This window comes from Halichoeres trimaculatus, unplaced genomic scaffold (genome assembly GCF_033239565.1).
Source record: "Halichoeres trimaculatus isolate MK-OKI-2021-1 unplaced genomic scaffold, fHalTri1.1 fHalTri1_scaffold_3, whole genome shotgun sequence".
In the NCBI taxonomy this organism is placed as follows: domain Eukaryota; kingdom Metazoa; phylum Chordata; class Actinopteri; order Labriformes; family Labridae; genus Halichoeres; species Halichoeres trimaculatus.
Window position 1 is genome coordinate 18,025,772 of NW_027437181.1, and position 14,525 is coordinate 18,040,296.

Genomic DNA, 14,525 nt, shown 5'->3' on the forward strand with positions numbered 1-14,525 from the left:
TGTGGCATATAAGTGCAGCCTTTATTTAGTGAGAATATTTAATTTGTGAAAAATTTCAAGCCAATATGAAGTAAAAGTACAAGAAATCCCAAATAAAACCACACATACTTTATTTGAAGTTTAAAAACAACTGTAATAAGTGTTTCAGGAACTTCTTACAAGGATCTATTATTGTAGCAAACAGTGAAACTAGGAGTGGTAGTGTGGTATGCAAACACGATCAACACAGACAATCTCAGCAGTCAATACTTTCACTTTAATAGAGATGTCAAACTGGACAATTGATGTATTGAGATTATTTTGTGTCTGATGTAAACTTTCATTGAGTTCTTTCCATTTTTGCTTTCAAGCTTTGTGTTTCATGTCATGAGGTATAGTCTCATTATTTGCCTTAACTCTGCACCTGTAAAAACCTGTTTCATAATTTATAAAAGTAAAAAAGCTGAAAATCTTTGAAATGACATCCCTTCAAATGGTCAGACAAATTATTTACTGTTGTTAAAATGTGGTCAAAAATATTAAAGTTCTCATTAATATGTATTCTATATATTTACATAACCAAAACAGGAAGTATCCCTATGTGTGGAACCATTCTTGACCACAAGATGGAGCTGTATAATGCATGACTGTGTTGAGCTCTATACACTTGATTCTCTTTTCTATTGACTATCTACATATTATGACCTCTGATAAACATGTTATGCCCTGTAATGTAAAAGTAATAACATTAGCAACTTGGACACAAAAAATAAAACATTAAAATATATTGTTTGAATTACAGGTAGAAATAAAAGGAATAAAAGTACAGATCATAAGAAATAGAAGCTCTAAACACATTGATCCTGTGTAGGAGAAGTATAAAGTAAAACTTCAGCATGTTTCTCTTTTAAGCTGTGGTATAGTCTAAAGAAATAATAAGTCAGTAAAACACAAAAAGAACTTGAAGAACACTATGTACAGATAATATTTTGTAAAATTGTAAAACCTTTTATGTCTCTCTTCTGTTCCTCATCCTCAGCCCACTCACTTCTCTTGGCATGTCTGCACCGATTCCACTGTCTCCCTCCACAGACCCCGCTGTTAACAAATACTCCTCTTCATCTTCCTCTGCCTCTTCCGCTGGGTTGGGACCACCTTCACAGCTGAACAGCAGGCTCTCTGCCTCCATCACTGGATCTTCTTCATCAGCATCCTCCTCCTCTTCCACCTCTGGGCCCTCATCCTCTTCTTCCACTTCTGTCCCTTCATCTTCTTCCTCTTCTTCCTCCTCCTTTTCCTCTTCTTCCTCCTCATAAGCATCCTCTTTCGGGTAGCGAAACACATCTCTGTGGTCACTGAAGCTTATTTGCTTCTTGCCACCGGTGTTACAGTGCAGCTCTCTGCTCACCTCCAAACCTAATCTCTCCTGCTTCCTCTCCACACTACGCTGGGGTGAAGGAAGGCAGAGCAGCTGCCTTGCCTCTGCTTCTTCTTCTCCTTCTTCTTCTTCTTCCTCGTCCTCTTCTTCTTCTTCTACAATATTTTCTGCTACTTCTTCCATTTCTTCTTGTTTCTCCTCATCTTCCCCCTCCTCCTCCTCATCTTCATCTTCTTCTTCCTCCTCTTCATCTTCTTCTTTCACTATAGAAAGTTTCCTTGCCATTACCTCCTCCTCCTCTTGTTCCATCCTCTCTGCCAAAGCTTCAGCAGTGGGTTGGGTGGAGGGTTCTTCCAGAGTAAAACCTTCAAAATCACATCTTTCATCGGGTTCATCATAGATTGGATAGGTTTCTTCTGGGTATCCTGTAGAAGGATATTACAAAATAACAACGCAATTTTCATGATAAAGTTTGACAAACTCTTCTGCCAATAAGGTTTTCAGATTTTTCTAACTTTGGTTTTAGAAAACAACTACTTTTTGTTTAAGGAGTTTTAGGCTTGGGCATGTACCTTCCCAGTCTGCACCATAGGGCACCTCCTCCGCCTCCATCTCTGGGGAGGCACCCTCCAAGCGGCCCTCCTGCATCAGCTGTGTGAACTGTCGGAGCTGCCTTAGTAATTTCTCCTCTTTCCGTGACGGCTTTGTTTTGCTCTTCCTACTTCTGCCACTAAGGAGTACAAATATACACAGAGGAACAGCCAGACAAGATGACAAAGCTGTACTTTACACAGTTACTTTGCTTAGCTGCTTTTTCATTGAAAGAAAAAAGATGTCTGATTGTTGTATGCCTCCTCTTTAATCTTAATCTTCAGATTTTTTTTATGTTTAGTTTTTTTTTAGCCTGGATTAAAATATTATCAATTCCTACCAAACATCCTTCCACCTATCAAAAAATAAATGCAAAAGTGGGATTTTTAAGTCCTTTTATTTTCAGATCTGTTCAATAATAACATATACATGATGAATTGTATAATATATCATATTATATATTATTCTTTAAGGAAAATTAAAAGTCTGACCTTGATGAGCTTTGACCCTTTCCAGAGACGATCTTCTCCATCATCCTTTCTGTTTGCATCAGTCTCTCTTGTAGCCTGGCGAGCTCATAATCACCTGGAAGATTGACATGAGAAGCTGTGACATACTTTTTATTTCAGCACTGACACGCGCCCTTACTTACAAGGGTACAAAGTAGGTCTGTATATCATAAGGAAAGTGCTGTTACTCTCAAAATTCCTTCCACAATTACAAGAAATTTCCTGCTGAACTTCTGAATTTCCCTTTTTTTATTCACTAAGGGGCCTACACAACAGAAAATATGAATAATAATCATTTGTCAGCAATTATAAATGATACCTTAGGGAAAATGGAATGTTACTGTGTGAGGCTGAGGTATACAAAGAAAACAAAGCTTTTAAAACTACACTATTGTGTCACAGTTTCCTATAGTTGTAGAAGTCACTTACTTATCTTGTGCTGCACATTTGCCCTGGTTACTGAAGTGTAGTTCCCTGATTTGGAAGTCTTCCCCTTACATGTCAGCTGTGAAGATCATAATTATGATTGGAGTAACAGAGTACAGCAATAATCACTGGCAATTAAAAAAAGTGGCGAGTAAGCAGAAATCAGCATAGCATAATTTGGTATACGATGTACAAGACAGAATATTACAGTGCAGGGCAATGCTGTGTCAAATAAAGCATGTGTAAGATGTTCAAGTCAGTCTTTACCTTGTAGATTATATAGAAGATGTAAAGAAGGATCCCAAACCCATATATGGGTATTACTTGAGCCATCAAGTTGTATTTTTTGCCCCGTCCCCTGACTTTTACTCTGACCATGGCTTCAGCACTGTGTGTCAAGGAGTAGGATGGATCCACATCCCACTGCTCTGGGTCCTCTGGCACAGACAGTTGGTGCATGACAGAAGGGTAAAACCCAGGGCCAACTGAAAGAGACAGACATCAGTCAGTCATTTAAAATAAGTAAGTAAATAAATAAACAATAAATTATTATTATTATTATTATTATTATTATTATTATTATTATTATTATTATTATTAATAATAATAATAATAATAATAATAATAATAATAATAATAATAATAATAATAATAATAAAATATAGGAAAAAAAACTCACAAAGTGTCATAACAATAAGTTCCAAGATATAGCTAGTTTGACTCATTTGTAAATTTGTCATTTTCTTCAGGCTGGTGGTGTGAAGTCAACTAATTCAGATAATACTTTATAATCTATTTCAGACCCTTAGGTCCATTTAATTGTATTAATAACAAAACAAAAGATAATGGGTAAAAATAAATTAAATATAGGAAAAAAAACAGTTCATATATTGCCAGCAATTGAAACACAAAGAGACATTTGTACCAATGGTTCCAGTAACAGGATGTAAACCTTGTGTCACTTATTGTGAGCTGAGTGAGTGACATTATTATTTCATTGTCTGAATCAACCAATCGGCCAATGAATTTGTACATGTAGTTTCAAAGAACAGTGTAAAATGTGGGCACATTGTTATAAACAAACATGTGACTTGCACTCATCCATCAAGCTCATTTAAGAAATATTCTCAAAGCATCATTATAAGCTATCTGTAACTCTTTCATTTTTACTTTACTGTAGTTGCAACATAAATACGCAGTGTGCAGTGGAGTACATTGGGCTCTGAAAAGCTCAATTTGAACATTTTCTTTACACATCTGAAATTTTTGAGCTGACATATTAGCTTGTGCACGCTGGACAACATCATCATCATGATCATGATCATCATCATCATCAGCATCACAAATCACTTCTGATAATTGCCCAAAGTATTTGACTTTTCCACCACACTGAGGACTTGATCAGAGATAAAGGATAGAGACTGCTGCTTCTGATTATCTTTTGTTATCACTATCATTATCACACTCTTTTTACAGTTATACTTAATGTCAAACTGCACACCTTAGCTAGAACAGATTCTCAGGAGATGCACCAGGCCAGCACTGTAAGGTGAAAGGATTACCAAGTCACCTGCATACATCAGATGGTGTATGTCAACACTTTCATTTCCTTCTCAGCACTTATTCCCGCCCTCTCTTCCTCTGTACACCAATCATGTGCTGCTACTTTTAATTGACAGTCTGTTCCCTCAATTACAAACAAGCTGTCACCGCCAAGCATCAGGTACCTCGACGAGGCAGCTTGCTATAGTTTTCCAGAAACACGTGTTCTGGTAAAATAGCTAGTAGGAGGAATACCTGTAACTTGTACATTGGCCGTGTGCTAGTCATCAATGCATGGCTGTAAAATTCACATCAAAATATTGATTCTATCCTCATTTTAGTGGGTCAAAACGCGCCATCTGTTGAAGGATATAAGCATGTTGCAAATGTGTGATTCGGACCAAAATCAGCCCCCGAAGAAGTTACACCGTGAAGAAAAATCACGACAACTATACCAGACGTGGAGACAATCATGAGGAACTCGTCTTTGGTCACAAGGTAATAAATTCCCACCAATCATGAAAACATTCACTTATTTATTTTGTTACTTTTTAGAATATGTTTTAATTACTTTTCGAAATGTCACATTGGGACAGAAGTCTGAATATTTAGGAGGCTAACTCCGTGTGAAGGTGTGAACGCTCACAATGTATCATAGGGAAGGAGGATCTCTTGGACAGTTACAGGTTTGTCTATCAACACAATGTGTGGTAGTTTTTTTCTGATGTAAGCACTTGATGAGGAATATTTAGCTTATTTGGTCCATATAACAGTTAGTTTTGGTGGCAGCCAGGTTTATTTATTACTCAGTAACCAGTTTCACCTGTCCTCTTTAAACTAGAAGTTTAACCAGCCCTGATGAGCAGAGCAAACTTTTTTAAAGGATGTAATGAATTGGGTAACATTTTTTTCCTGTAAGTAACAGTAAACTTTTATACTTTTTTTCTGTCAAAGGGTGAGCTGATTTCCTTTTCAAAATGCTTTAACTTACTTTGTTACTTGAATGAAAAATAATTATGAATTTGTAGTTTTGACTGCAGTGTTAAGAGTGAAGAAATAATTTCACTGCAGAAACAAACTTAAGAGTTTCTGTTTATTTCTGATCCAACTCTGATGTTTATTTGAGATAAGGAGTCCTTGAGAGGTGCTTGTTAAATGATTTTTGATAACACACCCTTGTGTTATTCACTAACATAAACCATTATTTGTTTTAGCAGAGAAAGAAGAGATGGAAAAACATAATCATTTTAATTGCTGGGTATCTATTTATGCCTCAAAAACTCAAAGGAACTACAGAAATACAGTTCTAAAGTAGAATTATTAAATCCTGCATAAATTTTTACATTGTCCATCTTGATCTTTAGGTGTGACCGTGCTGCCTCATTCCATCCAACGTGTGGTAGAGATACACAAAGTTATAATAGCAAGCACCCTGAAAATAGTCCATCTTTACAGTTTTGTGTTAAAATAAAGGCCACTAAATCTAGTTTAGCCTTCTAAAAATGACCATAAACATTCTTCAGTGCACATGTTTGGCAAGTTTTTCTTTTTCTATCTGTCTCGGTAACATTATGATCAACATGTGTGCACTATAATGGGGCCTAGGCCTTGTGCACTCTGTATACTCAGAGTAACAGCTGGCAACAAGAACAACAACAGCAGCAGCATCAACAAAAAAGAACATCTGAACAGGATGGAGATGGATGGATGGATGGCTGATGATCGGATAAGCCGCCTTACCCTCGGGCTGCCCCATCTCTGTCCTCCCTCTGGGTAAAAACATTCTGGGCAGGAAGAGAGAAACACAGAGAACAGAGCATGATATCAGAGTCACCTTCTGGCAAGTTGTTATAGACATTTTGTCTCAAAAATGAGAGCCTTGCGTTTATTTCACTTGGAAAAGCAAAGCTAGCATCCACAGATGTCATCTCTCATCTGTCGATGATTCTGCACAGATTAGACCAGATTATACCAGCTGCTTTCAAGTGCTGTTGGAAATTATAACTACAAATCCCCAGCGAGTGACAGAGGGAGCTGGTCTAGTGCATACATTGTTGTTGTAATTATACCCCTGATTCATCAAAGCATACACAAGCTACAGACGCAGAATTAGGAAGATAGATAATGTTGTCTAAGACAGCAACAACTGCTATCAAATCAGCAGCTTTATCTTTTATTGGTTTAGTAGACAGTTTACCATTGAACCATCCAAAATCAAATAGCCTTTTTCCCTGGGTTCAGACACAGCTTTCAGCCAATGCCAAGACAAAACGACATGCTGTATTTTCTAGCATTGGCCTACACTTTACAACATACAGATTTGGTAAAATTGTCATTTTACAACCTAAAGAATGAAGAAGTTGGATGCCCTAACTGTCAGCCCTTTTTTAAAGTGTTTTGCCATTTTCTAGGGAAACTGCAGCAACAAGTTGAAGCTGGATAATGAGAGCACGCTGAGGAAGAAATACCTGGGCTAAGGTAAGGCCGCTCACTCTGTTACAGTGTGTTATGGAAGGTTTAATGAGACGTGTTTGTCAGGCAGGTCAGTGCTTTGCTGATTGACATGTGAGTTAGTGTTTGATTCCAGTGTGAGACTTCATGACAGCTCTTGGTCGACTCTGGTTGTAATTCAGGTTTGATGAAAGGGGCAGACTGATGGCTTTGGATGAATGATTTGTCAGAGAGGAAATAACAAGCAGATGTGAGGTTGTAAAGGATTCACAGGTGTGTTGGTCTAATTTGAGTCTGGTAAATTCTCTGGGTTGCATTAATATTTCTGCCAGCTGACAACTCTTATTGGCATTGGCTTGTTGTCATGTTGTGGTCTGCTCCAAAGATGTTATGAAAAAGTGAGGAGGTGCAGTCTTATTGTTTTTCACTGTGGTAAAACACAAAAATAAGCTTGCTAATGATACCGAATGTGAACCATTGCAACAAGGTATTGGGTCAATGTTTTTTTCTGTGTGTGTGAAATATTTACTTGTTTTGTAGGAGCATCTTTTCATACTTAAAAGGGAAATAACCTGCAAAAAAGTAAAAAAAAAATAAAAAAAAGAATGAGACATGAACAAATGCAATGATCTAACCTTAATGTGCTTATCTTTCACAATCTAACGCTGATTTTTGGATCCAAAAACACACACCAGCCAGCAAAAAGCTATGTTTACACTTTCTTTAGATTTTTAGATAAGAGATTAAAATACACAACAGTGTATGCATTTACAGTGTTCCCTTGAATGCAACACATGGCCTATCAGCCCATTCTGTTAGTATACCTCCTGACCTGTGTTTTATGTTGTGGAACAGCAGATGGCAGTGCAAACTCAGCTACAGGGGTTTGAATAATGGGAGACCAACATCAGCCCTTCCAAAGCCAGTACACAGATTTGTTGAACATTTGAGGTATCTGGAGATTAAGGAACATTTTTTGTTTGAATTTTATCTTTTAAAAGGCCAGAAAGTTATGCTCATGTGTTTCTGCAATATGAGGATGCTGCTTTCGATTCATGAGTGGATCTCATAAGGGGAATATCCGAATACACCGAGTGTAAATGTTAGGTGAGGATTATGTGTTGTTGTGTTTTCATTCTTATGCAGCTTAAAATTTACAATCAGCAGTTGTGGATGAACCTTATGCCACGTGGTGCATTATTAAGCAAGCACTGGACATTGGTCCAGGCAGGTAGCCATCACATTTAATGTTCTCATTACAAAAAAAGAAAATACTACCTCTTATTTTCTAATGTAATGAAATTATGTGATTCTCTTCCTTTCTGAATATTCTGCAACTTAAAAGCACAAGATTCTGTTTAGTTCTTTGCTTAAACAGGTGTTACGAAGTGCATGGACCTATTTGAACTTATCAGTAAACATAACGCCAACCCCCTGTTGTATTTTTAGAAGTCTATGTGCACAATTTCTTAATGTGTCAAAGCATCAGAAATAGCCAGTAAGAAAAGTGGTTGCTTAAAACATTGAAACTAAGGTAAACATGATGAAGAGCTGTTGTTCAGCGTATTAAAGAAGAATCTGAAGGGATTTATGCAAACATTTTAAGAAAATGTTTAAGGCTTGAGATGAACATGAATAGATTGTAGACTGTTATTTCATATGAAGTGATGTTGCCATATTACAAGAGTTACTGCCTTTAGTCCTCTTCAGTAATGACTGAATGATGATATCAAAAAACTGAAATTAGTGCCTGTATTTGTTCTTCACTCCATATCAGTTAATGTGTGGTTGTTTGATTTTAGTATGCTTACTTAAGATAGTTTTTTCCATTGTTTTTTTCACTGTGGTAATACATATGCAGACAGTAAATAAAATGACACCAACAAACATGACTTAAACCAGCACCCAGAGAGACATCTAAAGCCCTATCAACCAAGCGTTCTTTTCTATTTCCTGATTTCCAAATATTTGCAGTGCTTTTGCACATTTTTTCTACAAATGACAGTCATGATTTTTGAAGTGCGTTTTATAAAACCACTTACAATGTAAAGTAGTGTATGCAGTGCGAATTGATGTTTATTGCTTAATCTTATAAGTATTTTTTAAGTATTTTGAAGAGGTCCTTCTACCAAAGTTAGTTCATGGAGTTCCTCAGGGGTCATGTCTTGGTACATTACTGTTCTACACGTGTCACTCTTCAGGCCCTACATTTTCAGGCTAACTATTGCAGACAAGCAGTGTTCTCTATTATGCAGATGATATGCAGCTCCGCCTATTATGCAACCTTCAAAACCCCACAGGGAATTCCCTGTGATCATAACAGAGTCATCATATCATTATCTTTGAGACATTCACTAGTTAATGACTCCATATTTCAGCATGATCCAGAATATTTGTCATTATAATGAAAATGGACATCAAGTTAATTAAGATACTCACTTCATTGTACTCCAGAGGGATGCTCGTTTTGTGACTGTAGCATAAACAAGCACGTAAGAAAGAAATGCATTTTGGTTTAAACTCACTAAAACATGTTGTGAATGTGTTTATTACATTCCTCTGAGCTCAGTAGTCTGACACTGGTAAAAACTCTTTGTCAGATGCCACAGCTACAAATGATCTCGTACAAAGTGAACACTCTGGGCGTATCCCTTTATTAGCTACCTATAGAATTGATTTTGAGCTCTTAGTGCGCTATATAGACTCCATATGGAGAGTACACCTAATGAGGAAGTGCTTTAGAAAGGTTTTGTTTCCTTGTGTTAGATGTCTTTGTGGCAGCGAAATGCAGCTGGCCACAAAGGCTAAGAATGCTTCAGATTGAAGAGCCATCTGCTAATTACATGGTTAATAAGTGGTGCTTCCCAATCTGAGGCCTGCTCTCCTCTACTTTGTACCCCAGTGGAATTTTCACCTTTGCTATCCTTTCTGAATACCTCTTCCTTTTTGTGCTGTCACATCTGACAATTATGACCTCAAGTTTTTTTTTCTTTCAAGTAGATAGTGTCTGGCCTGGAGCTGTTTTTTTTTCTAGTTTAGAAAGAGGGGTTAGCTCCATCTATTCAACTCAGAGATGATGGGGGATGTAGTGGTTCCTGTATGGGACACAAATTACTTTATTTAGAAGTACATTACTTTCTTTATAGCCTTTGATGGTGGTTAGGTGACAATGGCAAACAGTGTATGTCTGGGCCCATATTACAAGAGTAGAACAGAGGCATAATACCAAATGTGTTAGCACAGATTAATCCTTAACAGTTTTTTCAACTGGTCTCTTTCTTTTCAAGTTCATATTGAATCAAGCTCCATATGGAAAATGCTAGCATATGATTGGTTGATTGATGCAAGGGATTGTTTCATTGGAAGAAACTGACTCTTAAATTGTTCAACTGTCAGAAAGTAATCATTATTTGTGCATAGTGCTTATCGACAAGTCGATACAAAGATGTGCACCAAGCCAAACTAGTCACGTTTCTTTTGTTGGCTGCTCACAAGAACCCCGACCTAGCCGACTGTTCTTGATGCTAGTTTCACAACACTTAGGTCTGGAATAAAGTGAGTGAAATTGACTTATTGATTGGCTTTAAGTGATGTAAGAAACCCCCCCACACACATTAGACAACTTTTGAAGGATTTTGCTTGACCAAACAAGAGTGAAGTTAGGGTCTAACCTTGCAATTGCTACCCTTACAATCTGGATCAAATACCTGGGATCAAATCAGTAATGAAAGTTTGTGAAAAATATTGTTAACTTGACTAAGGCATTGTCCTGGGATTGACTGGTGACCAGTCCAGGGTGTACCCCGCCTCTTGCTAGAAAACAGCTAGGATAGACTCCAGTAACCCGCGACCCTGAACAGGATAAATGGTAGAAAATGAATGCATGAATGAATGACCAAAGTGTGTATTCTACTTATATGGTCCAGTGCTTTTGGTCATTGAGTAGCATAAAGGACGTTTAAAAACCTGCAAAGAGAATTTCAGACTTTCACTGGACTCAAGGATGAACTGATTTCAAGTTGCTGGTCAAAGGCCACAGATAGCTGCCAATGGCCAAAACACATTTAGCCATGACTCAATATATTATGGCCTAATAAGTGGAATTTTTTACTAAAAATTCTATTTAGGATGAAAGGATTACTAATGACTTTTTTCCAGTGTTGAGGGTCAACTAGACTTTGAAAGTTTCTGAAAACGCATGCTTGGCCACTGGAATAGAAAAAAGGATAGTTTATGACTGAAGTTCAGATCTGGATGGATACCAATCAACACTAATCCTTGGTGCTAACCTTCAACGCTTTGGTGATTTTTGGAAATTGCATTCATGTTTTTGTTTACAGGAACATGTCTTTGTGACAGTTACTGGGAAGCAATAGCTAAACAAAACATAGCAGCATGGCAGTGATCAGTGCATCAACATCTTTTCAAACAAACAAAAAATCTTAAGTGTTAAGCATTTTACACTAAACGCTACTAAGAGCTGCCTGCAGGATCAGTGAGCTTAAACTTACTTTTCATGGGAGCATGAGCACGTTAGTTATGCATGAGCTTTTGAGGAGAAGGGGCAGTGGCATCCAGGTTAGTGGTCCAAGTTAGAGCCATTCTGTGTGTTTTACATATTCAGTACCTCACCTTTAACTATGAACCTTCTAACACTTCATCTTGTCCACTCTTTCAAATCTCTTTCCCAGTTAATTAAATAATCACAAATTCTCTGAAAAACAAACACTTGCACGTAAAGTGGCAGCAGCACATGTATGCTACAATTAATGTACGTTTTTAGGTTCCATGTGTTGTAATGGAGAATGCTCCCTTATGACCTCATGCTAAGCTCTATAGGTTTTACTTTAAGGAGCTGTTTCCCTTACTTTTATTGTAGTCTATTTTCTAAAGCCATGATGTTTTGGTAAAAGCCAATCATCCTCAATGTTCTGACTGTTGCAAATCAAGGCTTCCCTCCAGTCACACAGCAGTTTTAAACTTTTGCCAGCCTTAAACTGCTAGTGGTTGAGCTTCATGATGCAACTTTATTTGCTGACTGAAATGCAATCTGGAAAAACCCTTCACATGTCTTTGTATGTCTGCTTATCAGCTGAAGAGAAAAAGTTTCAGGAATTGTCATGGCAGAATGTTTACTTCAGATGTTTTCTTTCTAACCACATTCCTTAGGACATTTTAGTAACTACTTAGTGTTAAAATAGCTGAGGAACTGCCTTGTATAAAATAAAAAATAAATAAATAAAACAAAAACTGTTTCCACAATACAGCTAGAAATTGTGCCATAGCTGGCATGGATGAACATTATTGGCCATGCCATAAACCATCTATAAGCTTTTAATCCTAGGAAACAAATATGCTTATGTGTACCCTCTCTGGATGAATGGATTTTAGATTATCACTGCCAACCAGCATATGATGCCAACTGAGATTATGGCTGCTGTATGTTGAATACAGCAGATACCACTGTTTGGGAAATTTTGGCACTAGGAACTACTTCAAAGTAATATGGCAGCATGGCAGTGTCTGACACAAAGACGGTATTAGAGACTTGTGAGGATTCTTATTATTACAGGCTAGTATGTTAAAGACAGTTGAGTTTTGAATTGCCTTTTCACCCTTTGCTCTCTGTTTCTGTTTTCTATTCCTATTATTCCAGACAAGTCAACTGTGAACTGGCTTAAAATGTATTCCCATATTTCCCCATAATTGCAGCATTGTTGAAATAAGACTTTCACCGTTCTCATGGAAACCCCTGAGTACATCATGCTGTGCAATTACTCAAAAAAACCCAGCTAATGTCAGAGTGGTGAAAATACCACAGTGCACTCTCATTCCTTAAATCCAGCTGGGAAGTATTAAATTTTGACCACGTGCTTATTCGAGCTCTTTTAAGAAATAACATTGAGGCTGATGGCCAATTTTTGGGTGTTGCCCTTGATGCCTTGTCTTCTTTTAGTGATGCCTTTACTGGAGGTATGTCCTATTCACTTTGTAGTGTACCCCATTGTTAATACCAGCGTTAGTCTTTTATCTGTTTATTGTGCTTTTCTCTTATCGAGCCTTTAATTACTTAATTATTCTTCATTGGGCTCAATTAAAACACAATGGACTCGGCTGCTGCAAAAGTCACTTATTTCTGCTCCCGCACTGAAGTACACAAAGCAGTGGAGAGATAGGCTGTTGCAGTTGGCCTTCTATTATGTACTTGGAATAAATGAGATTCTGTTATTCTTTGGATGAAAGTCTGGCCTCCCTGATTATTATGCTAACAGCAAAATATAACATTGACTTTTATAAAATGTTCATGCTCCTCGAGTCGAGTGAGGAATAGATTCACATACATGGCAATCAACGCACCTTCCCCAAACAAAATTACTTTTTAGAAATAGAAATCGTTTTCTTTCTCTATTCATGCAAGTGATTTGTTGCGCAATGTCACCTTACTCAATAGTAGCAGGCCAGTTTACATCAGTTTTTTTCCCCACTCCTTCTCGTGCCTCTATCTAAATCAGTCAATTTATTTCCAAATTGCATGTCGAGTGTAGGAGCAAGGGCTTATGGCAGTATATTAAATCAATGCTCTCCTACAGTATATGTTTTGAAAAGGTTTAATTCTTTTTCCTCCTTTTGCTGATATTGATGGGGATGCACCTGGCTTTGAGTGTCATGAAGGACACACTGTCACAAATTTGAATCTTGTATATTCATAGAAGAAAAGACAGTTGTGAAAAGGGAATGAGGTGGATTAATGGAGTTGAAACATGCTTTACAATACAGGCCAGACCTTGACTGTCTTTTAGCTGTACGGCTGCCAGTCTGCACACATTAATTTATTGGAAGGACGGACACAATCTCCAAGGGATGTGATTCAAATGTGTGTTGCTTTTATGCACTATCATGAACAAAACATAGACACCTCTTGATGCGGAAAACTTGAGTGTGAGCTCTTCTTGTGAATGCACAAACACAGAAAGAATGCAAAAACATGTTTTTTGGTATTTGTAGGCAGAACTAAGACATCCAGCTTTTAGATATTGGTGCTCAATGAATACTTTCCTTTGTTATATGGCTATCTTTGATAAAGCACAAACAGCTCCAACCTTTTTTGGAAATTATTCCTTTTTTATTTTGGTCAAATTTGTACCCAATGATATAAATGCTTTAATTCAGACACTGGAGTAAAGCTTTGCTCTTTTTGACAAGCAACAGCTGTTTCGTCAAGAAGGGTCTCTGATACCTAATGGATCATGGATCACGAAACAGCAGCACCTTTAGTGCCCCCCCCCCAAGAGCAAGGCTTCATTACAAGGGGCATAATCTATTCCACTCAATACTGAGTTGAGAAAAATTTGTTGCAGTGCACTGATGAATTCTTTCTCAGCCCTAATCGATACATTTTTACCATCACAAGTTCTCAATAGAGTTAAAATTATGGTATTGTTGTAACGCTAGAATGTTATTAACATACGAGTTGAGCTTTTATACCTTTTTTTGCAATGGCTAAAAACATTTATGCCTAATGACAAATTTTACAAAAGCATTTCATCAAAGCCAACCCAAACCTTTATTGTCAAGTTGTTTTAGCATCTATTTATCTATTCTGTTTGTAGTCTTGTCTAAAGATACTGCTGTATGTGTGTGTGTATTCT

The 14,525-nt window shown here is 37.3% G+C and overlaps 1 protein-coding gene and 1 long non-coding RNA gene across 2 annotated transcripts in view; one reads left to right on the top strand and one right to left on the bottom strand.

Moving 5' to 3' along the window:
• Window positions 1–32: 32 nt before the first annotated feature.
• ric3a (RIC3 acetylcholine receptor chaperone a) lies at window positions 33–6,366 on the bottom strand. Its single transcript, XM_074667313.1, has 6 exons — window positions 6,166–6,366; window positions 3,151–3,368; window positions 2,887–2,962; window positions 2,440–2,533; window positions 1,930–2,087; window positions 33–1,782 (listed from the first exon to the last, which is right to left on the bottom strand). The coding sequence occupies exons 1-6, from the start codon at window positions 6,281–6,283 to the stop codon at window positions 989–991; spliced, it is 1,458 nt and encodes a 485-aa protein (XP_074523414.1). The 5' UTR covers window positions 6,284–6,366; the 3' UTR covers window positions 33–988.
• The window catches only part of LOC141788375 (uncharacterized), a 109,106-nt gene continuing 99,192 nt past the window's right edge, over window positions 4,612–14,525 (top strand). Inside the window, exons 1-2 of the long non-coding RNA XR_012598131.1 lie at window positions 4,612–4,923; window positions 6,837–6,903. This is a non-coding gene — a long non-coding RNA (uncharacterized LOC141788375). The remainder of the gene's footprint in view (window positions 4,924–6,836; window positions 6,904–14,525) is intronic.